Source organism: Myotis davidii, unplaced genomic scaffold (assembly GCF_000327345.1).
Source record: "Myotis davidii unplaced genomic scaffold, ASM32734v1 scaffold164, whole genome shotgun sequence".
NCBI classification, from domain to species: domain Eukaryota; kingdom Metazoa; phylum Chordata; class Mammalia; order Chiroptera; family Vespertilionidae; genus Myotis; species Myotis davidii.
The window spans coordinates 1,348,714-1,357,468 of NW_006296417.1; the positions used below are offsets into that span (position 1 = coordinate 1,348,714).

At 43.7% G+C, this 8,755-nt stretch overlaps 1 protein-coding gene across 3 annotated transcripts in view; it reads left to right on the forward strand.

The window, feature by feature from the left end:
• The window catches only part of CERS3 (ceramide synthase 3), a 55,721-nt gene that overhangs the window by 32,227 nt on the left and 14,739 nt on the right, over positions 1–8,755 (forward strand). For all 3 annotated transcript variants that reach the window (XM_006771742.2, XM_015569124.1, XM_015569125.1), the window contains 6 exons: positions 96–214; positions 2,039–2,096; positions 3,173–3,223; positions 3,754–3,846; positions 5,954–6,082; positions 7,727–7,833. In XM_006771742.2, the coding sequence (XP_006771805.1) occupies positions 96–214; positions 2,039–2,096; positions 3,173–3,223; positions 3,754–3,846; positions 5,954–6,082; positions 7,727–7,833 (557 nt within the window). The remainder of the gene's footprint in view (positions 1–95; positions 215–2,038; positions 2,097–3,172; positions 3,224–3,753; positions 3,847–5,953; positions 6,083–7,726; positions 7,834–8,755) is intronic.

Sequence of the window (8,755 nt, forward strand, 5' to 3'; positions counted from 1 at the left end):
GCACCAGCTCTCGTAATCCAATCACACTGTTTTTTGACTGCCTGCCAGTCTGACTCTGCTCTTCATCACTCACTCACTCGTTTCATCCCTTTCAGGATGATGTTTATGGCCTGGCAAAGAAGTGCAACCTGACGGAGCGCCAGGTTGAAAGATGGTTTCGGAGTCGGCGGAATCAGGACAGGCCTTGCAGGATGAAGAAATTCCAGGAGGCTTGGTAAGAAGGACAGCCCCAGCTTTTGAAGTGCTACAATTTAAAAATATATATATTTGTATTGATTTCAAAGAGGAAGGGAGAGGGAGAGAGAGAGAGAGAGAGAGAAACATCAATGATGAGAGAGAATCACTGATCAGCTGCCTCCTGCACGTCCCCTACTAGGGATCAAGCCCGCAACCCAGGCATGTGCCCTGACCGAGAATCGAACCGCAACCTCCTGGTTCCTAGTTCAATGCTCAACCATTGAACCGCGCTGGCCGGGTGAACCCTACTTTTTTCTCTATCGAAACAGTCCTGGAAGACAAGCTGTTGTTCAGCTTATGTGACCATGTTCTCCAGACCCGTACTCCAGCCGTTTAGTGCTTGGCTGTGTGACCTGGGAAAACCCCAGTGTCTCAGCTCCACAGCGGGAATATACCCATATTCCTCTTTCTTAATATGTGTGGGCGGGTTGATGAAAGCTCTGTGAGGCATTATACAAATGGAAGGAACAAATGTCATTTTTAATATTCCGTTGTTGCTTCAGCAGTCATTAGCTAAAATAGCCGTAATTAAAAGAATTTACTCTGCAACACTATCAACATACAAATTGTAGAAAGACTGGCATAATGAATAGGCTATGCCATGTCTCCATCACCAACCCTAATAGCTCTCAACTGGGCCATCCTGTGTCACCTCTGCTCCACCCACTCCTCCCATCACAGATATTTTTGTGGGTTGATTTTTTTCACTTTTACTGAGATATAGTGACATACAGCACTGTTTACAGTTACGCATACAGTATAATGACTTGGCTTACATATATGGTGAAATGACTGCTGCGGGTTTAGTTTATATCCTTCATTTCATGGAGAGAAAAAGGAAAAAGAAAGTATTTTCTTTGTGAGGAGAACTTTTAGGATCTACTCTCCGAAACTCCCAAATATACCATACAGTAGTGTTAAATATAGTCACCATATTATAGTGACTATATATCACTATATATCATATCACTAGTGCTTACTGATCTTATACCTAAAAGTTTCTACCTTGTGACTGCTTTCATTCAATTATGGCTGAAGATCATTCTGAAGTAAATATCAGAGGTTGTATAATTTCATTAGTAAGTATTTTAATACATATCTCTAAAAGATACATACCACAGTAACTTTAAACATAATTGCAATACCAGTATCATACCTTAAACAATTTATTTCATAATAGCAAATATTCAGTGTGTTCATTTTTTCCTTACCTGTCTCAAATCTCCTTGACAGTTTAGTTTATTCAAATCAGGATCTAAATAAGACCCATGCGTCACAGTTGGGTTGTGAATTTTAAGTCTCTTAATTTATAGATCTTTCTCCATCATGACAAAAAGGTAATCTGTCAAAATATGCCTTTCCAAGGCAATACTAAAAGGTCGGGCCACATAGAAACCTTGTTACTGGGAATTAAATGGAGATAAAAGAAATGATTTGATAATACTTACATCAAACCATCATTTATTGTGTGTCAGGAAGTAGGCTAAGCAAATAATAATAATAATAACAAAACAACTGCCTCTTATTGGTGCTTACTTCCTACTAGCCACTATGATCTGTATTTTTCATAAATTATTTTCAATTCCTTTTACCTTTTGAGGCAAGTTTTGTTTTCATTTTACAAGTGAAGAGGTAGGCTCCCTGCGCTTAAAACTGACCTAAAGTTGCGGCCGTCTAAGTGGCAGAGTCTCACGATAACATAGATGGGTCTGACTCCAGAACACTCGTGCTTTCTGCTGCACCAGCTGTGTCCCCCCTCCAACACCCACCTCCCTTACCAGACTCTCCTTTCTATTGGCAGCTGGCGATTTGCATTTTACTTAGTGATTACTGTGGCTGGGATCGCGTTTCTTTATGATGTAAGTTGTCTTTTTTATATTTTTGGTTGGAACTTGTCTTTAATTTTTAAAATCCCTGCCCTTGATTTCCTTAGGATCTAGTGCAGCCGTGGGCAAACTACGGCCCGCGGGCCAGATCCGGCCCGTTTGAAATGAATAAAACTTAAAAAAAAGAAAAAAGACCGTACCCTTTTATGTAATGATGTTTACTTTGAATTTATATTAGTTCACACAAACACTCCATCCATGCTTTTGTTCCGGCCCTCTGGTCCAGGTTAAGAACCCACTGTGGCCCTCGAGTCAAAAAGTTTGCCCACCCCTGGTCCAGAGCTTTTCATGAGCTAGCAGCTCATAGCCCTTTCACCCCTCTGAGGCCTGGGGAGTGGCCATTCCTAGGCTGTCTTCCAGGGCCTTCCTCAAACTGAGCATCTGCCAAGTTCATCTTTAACCCAATCTCTGCCAGTTTCCACTTGGGCAACTCATGCACCCACTAAACTGGACCCTGACAATCACAGAACATGCCTGGCACATCCCCACTTAGGGATTTTAGCACATTTTCCCCTCTGCCAGGAACGTCCTGCCCTTCCCATCTCTCTGCCTGTCCAGCTCCAACCAGCCTCAGAGCAAATGCCACTTGTCCCATGAAGACTTCCCCTACTGGTCCATCAAAACCAAATCTGTCCCTACCATTATGTAAACAATGACTAAGTGATTGTAAACGGAATAGTCCATTGTTTGTAGAAAGTGAAAGACAGGCAGCTTTTAGAGACTGCTCTCAGGATGCTCTCCATTTCTCTTAAGATACTTTATTGCTCCAGCCTATCTGATTGCTACAGAAGCAGTCATGGGTTTGGCTCGGAAATCACTTTGTTAGAAGAGGCATCGTTGGGAATGCTCTGAGACAGGCCTGGTTTTGGTCCCACATTCACTCGTCCGGGGTGTTGTGTAGCCACGTGTGTGGATACCTCCCGAGGGACGTGCAGCGGGATGCAAAAGTGCATCTTTCTGCGCTGCCTGCCCCTGTCAGTGACATCAGGAGGAGCTTGTGTTTTCTGCTGAAGCCAGCCTTTGATTCTGACAAACTTTTCCCCCCGCAGAAACCTTGGGTATATGACCTCGGGGAGGTGTGGAATGGCTATCCCAGACAGGTAAGGACCTCTGATGCAGTCCCCCACTGCTTCAGCCCTCAGACCCCCGATACTGTCCCCCTACGTTAGGCCTGCGCCCCTGTCCTGCTCTGTCCACGTCTCTGCAGGCCTTTTTCTCCTTCTCTATTGGAGAAGGAGAAACATCCTAACTTACCCATCATGTGTCTCATTCTATTAGGGTGTATACAGTCATTATGTGTTTTGAGTTTAAACTTACCATCTTGCTATTTTATCTTCTATTTATACTACCTTATGCCTTTCCCTCTTTTTTTGTTTTCTCTTCCTACATTTTTATGGGACAATCAAGTTTTAAAAAATGATTATTCCACTTCTTCCCTTATATAGCTTTTCAGTTATGCACACTTTATTATTTTAGTAATTATCCTAAAGATTACCATATACATCCTTGAATTATTAGAATGAATGCAGATTCGGGTTCCTGGGGAATGTTATAGCAATAGGTATAAGCAGTAGTTTTAGCCTTACAATGAGTTACAGGGCATTAAAGTGAATACTCTCATTTTTCTCAGCCCTTGCTGCCATCCCAGTACTGGTACTACATCCTGGAGATGAGCTTTTATTGTTCGCTCTTACTCAGCCTGGGCTCTGATGTGAAGAGGAAGGTAAGTGTCTCACAAAGTTACTTTATTCATTATTTTTCCAAAGTTTTTATCCCCAGCCCCAAATCTTAATCTTTAAATTCTATTTTATATGTGTTAAGTTCTAGTTCATAGTTGTGTTTTGTTTTTTGTTTTTTTGCTTTTTATAGCACATAGAATAGTGCAAATTTTATTCATACTTTGGTGCCTAGGTAAGTATTTGTAGTGGAACATTATATAAACGTTAACACTGAAGCTAATCAAGTCATTTTCTCAAGAAATAGAATTGAAAAATATCATTTATGTATTTATGTATACACACACACACACACACACACACACACTCAGGTAAGTTGATCCTATAATGATTCTGTCTTTTTTTCATTTCTTGAGGCAATGAAACCTTTTATTTTTTTAGTCGTTGATTTTTTTTTTATCATGTACAAGGTGCATTGAGTACTTTTTAAAAAATTAAGTGTAGAGATGTCATATGTTTGTAAACACATGTCTTCAGAGACATAAAACGGTTAGGAGTTGGGTAAATCACAGACTGTGGGGTCAGATTGCTGGGGTTTGAATCCTCGCTTGACCCTCACTAACTTCTTGAGCTAGATGGTTAAACCCCCCAGCCCTGATCTCCTTGTCTATAGCATGGAGCGGAAAAGAGTTCCTATCTGCTCTGGTTCTGTGGGGATTAAGCAAGTTACACCACATGAAGCACTTCCTGGTATACAGTAAGTGCTCAATAAATTAGGCTATTATTATCGTCGTGTTTAGTCCCTTACTTTGGCCACAAGGAAACTTAAATCTTTTAAGTTTTTTTTAAAAAGCACATTTTTGCAATATTCACATACCATACAATTCACCCGTCTAAAGCGCATAATTCAGTGGTTTTGAGTCTAGTCACAGAGTTCGGCCGTCGTCACCACAGGCAAATTTGAGAACGTTTTCATCACCTCAGAATAAATGACTCCAGCGGTCAGTTCCCATTTCTTTTAACTCCCATGGCCCCGGGCAGTCACTCGCCTGCTTCTTGTCTCTATGGATTTGTCTCTTCTGGACATTTCATATAAACGGAGTCACACAATAGGTGTTCTTTTCCTATCTGACTTCTTTACTTTAAAGCGTAGTCTTTGCAAAGTTTATTCATGTTGTAGCACGCGTATTTCATTTCTTTTTTTTTTTTAATAGCCCTTGTATGGATATGCTGCATTTTGTTCATCCACTTATCAGTTGATGGGTATTTGGGTTGTTTCCACCTTTTTGGCTTTTATGAACAAAGCTGCCATGAACATTCAGATACAAAATTTTGCATGGACATATGTTCTTATTTCTCTCGGGTACATACCTCAGAGTGGAATTGCTGAGCTCTACGGTAATTCTATGGTTACCTTTTAGGGAACTGCCCGGCTACTCAACAAAGCAGCCACCACTGAGAGCGATTTGCAAGGATTGCAATCTCTCCACATTCTTGTCAACACCTATTGTTGGTCTTTTCTGTTACAGCTGTCCTGGTGGGTGTGACGTAGGATCTCCTGGGGCCTTGATTTGCATTGTCCTGATGGTTAATGAGGTTGAGCACATTTTCGTGGACTTAGTGGCCATTAGTACATCTTCGCTGTAGAAAACCTTTGTGTTTTTATGCTCAATTGTGGTACCTTTCTTGGCCTGGGTTTGCTAGTGTAGATTATTCCACTCTTATTTGTCATCTCTTTCATATGCAACTCCTCTTATTTCATTTGTTGTGTAGTATTTGTTATATGTCTGTTTTCCTTTTTGGAATTAGACGTGGAATAAACAATACGTGTAAATGTACACAAGAATACGGTTGTGTGTGTGTGTGTGTGTGTGTACATATGCCCAGGGTGGGGCTGTGGGAGAAACAGCAGATGTCAGGACTTAGATGACAGATGACAGGTGATCTCTCAAAGTAAATGACTTTATCAGTGAGGATAATTCTTGTCCTATCTCCCTCACAAGGATTATGTTTAGAATTAAAGTATTTTACAAATTTTAAAACATGCAGATGTTATTAGTTTTTAAATCACCATCATCATCATCATCATTATTATTTCTTCCAGTGTTGAGAACTAATTGCACTTTCTTAATGGTTTCCACTTCCCTCCTGTAGGATTTTTTTGCTCATGTCATCCACCACCTGGCTGCCCTCAGCCTGATGAGCTTCTCCTGGTGCGCTAACTACATCCGCAGCGGGACCCTGGTGATGATTGTGCACGACGTGGCCGACATTTGGCTGGAGGTAAACGCTCGCCATTAACACACTGGTAACAACAGGGCGTCCTGGGCTCCGGGCCCCTCACAGGAAGAAGCGTGTGTGAGCTCCAGCAGGGCGGTGTGTCCTGAAAACAGCCACAGTCCACAGATGACTCTGGGTCCCCAGATCTTCAAGCTCAAAGAAACAAAACTTTTATTTTTATTTTTTAAATATATTTTTGTTGATTTGAGAGCGGAAGGGACAGGGAGAAGGAGAGAGAAGAGAGAAACATGAATAATGAGAGAGAATCATGGATCGGCTGCCTCCTGCACAACCCCTACTGGGGATCGAGCCCACGACCCGGGCGTGTGCCCTGACTAGTAATCGAATGGTGACCTCCCGGTTCATTGGTTGATGCTCAACCATTGAGCCACACCGGCCAGGCTGTTGTAGGATCTTGTCCTTCTAGACCTGGGTTCAGCAAACCTTTTGGTAAAGAGCCAGATAGTAAACCTAGCGTTGTGCACCACATAGAACCTCGTCACATATTCTTATTTTTTCCTTTTTGTTTTTCTGTTCTTGTTCTCCTTTAAAAATGTGAAAACCATGCTTAACTCAAGAGCTGACCAGCGTTAGCCTGTAGACCAGACTGTAATTCGCCAAACCCTGTTCCAGACGTAACCAGAAGCCATTTCAAAGCAACTGTCTACTATTAAAATATGAGCTGTGTAGAACACTTTGTTTCTTGTATGTAATCATTATTAGCCATGTAAATCCCAGTCTGAAGGTCAAGATGATTACATTCCCTTCAGGGCAGCAGTCGGCTTAGCCAAAGGCTTGTGCCTGGGTTTCTTTTCCACGTGCTGCCCCCTGAACGTGGCCGTCGCGGCTGTAATCACCCCGCTCTCTGATCCTGTCTCAGTAACCTGCCTGAGTGTGACCACATTGGCCGCGACCTAAGGACTTTACGCTACGCTGTTGCTTCTAAACCTTCCAGTTCAGCGCGCTTTGCTGTGTGTCCACTAGGAAAACAGCTTCATTGTGTTATTTAAAGGGACTTAGACATTGGAGGTGAACATAAGCCCAAGGTCGTCCCTGCCAGACCTCCCCCCATCCTGTCAGTGACACCAGACAACTCCGTAGGCAACCAGGCTTTCCACCCTTAGCTGTAACAGAAGCCCTACCTGCCCCTGAGGTATGTTGTAAAGTTGAGCTCATTGCTGTTAGATGTTCTGAGGACCTTCGGTAAAAAACACAGCAAAATAGCCATAGCTGGTTTGGCTCTGTGGCTAACAGACTGCAAGGTCGCAGGTTCAGTTCCAGTCAGGGCACGTACCTCGGTTGTAGGCTCGATCCCCAGCCCTGGTTGGGCATGTGTGGGAAGCAACCAATCAGTGTGTCTCGCTCACATCGATGATTCTCTCTCTCCCCCCCCCCCCCCTTCCACCCTCTCTAAAAAAAAAATCAATGGGAAAAATATCCTCGGGTGAGGATTAACAAAAAAACCCCCACACATAAGTTATCAGTATCACAAATCTTGTTTCATCTGTTTCCCCACTCACACTCCACCTTTCCCCCCCGATTGTTTGGAAGCAAATCCCAGACACTATATCATTCATAAATGTCTAATTTTAGAAATGTGTACTAATATCATTTTATCTGAACACCATTTTTTTTCTTCGTTTGCAGTCTGCAAAGATGTTTTCTTACGCTGGATGGAAGCAAACTTGCAATACCCTGTTCTTCATCTTTTCCGCCATATTTTTCATCAGCCGCCTCATCATTTTCCCCTTCTGGTGAGTAGACGGTGCCCTGCGGTCAGCCCCCATGCCCAGGCAGCCTGGCACGTTGGTCAAGTCCAGTTACTTGTGCCAAGTTCAGTGGGAGAAAGAACATGAAGAGGCCCTTTTCACATAATCAAAGCAGTGCCGCCGGCGGGTGTGGCTCAGTGGTTGAGCTTCGACCCATGAACTAGGAGGTCACGGTTCAATTCCCGGTCAGGGCACATGCCCGGGTTGTGGGCTTGATCCCCAGCGTGGGGCATGCCGGAGGCAGCCGATCCATGATTCTCTCTCATCATTGATGTTTCTATCTCCCTCTCTCTTCCTCTTTGAAATTAATATATATATATATATCACAAAAAAACTAACGCCTCCCACTGTGGAAGAGGCGCATGACAAAGGGGGTGGAAACTGTGTGACCCGGCGGGCAGGCGCTCCTCCTCCCCTTGGTCCTGCCCATGAATGTGGATCTTCCTTGTGAGGAACAGCTTTTCCAGTTTCTCCAGTGAAGTGTCCTTGGCTGGCTCTTTAAAGGAGAGGCTGTTCCGTGTGAAAATTACAGTGATTAGAACCACCAGTAATTGCAGGCCAGCCCCTGGGTTAGGCCCTCCGTGTGTCTTGGCACTAGTCTGCACAACAAATCCGCCGGCTGTTGGGGCTCCCCGCTCCCAGGTGAGGAAAGTGATACTTCTCATTCTCCACGGTCACTGGGCCCAGCACTGGTTTGCGTGTCCTTTCGATGCTGATGGGCTCTTGATCCAGGGCTGGCAGTGGGAACCTATGTCTTCCCTGGCAGCCATTCCTTTGGCCAAAAGCTTCACTCTCCGTGTGTGGGTTGACAGAAACCAGGAGAAAAGTGGGAGGCAGCCTTGGATGGTTTGGAAGGAACAGGTTATCACCAAGCAGGGTCTGGGGGCTAGTCTAGGAGTTCCAGTCC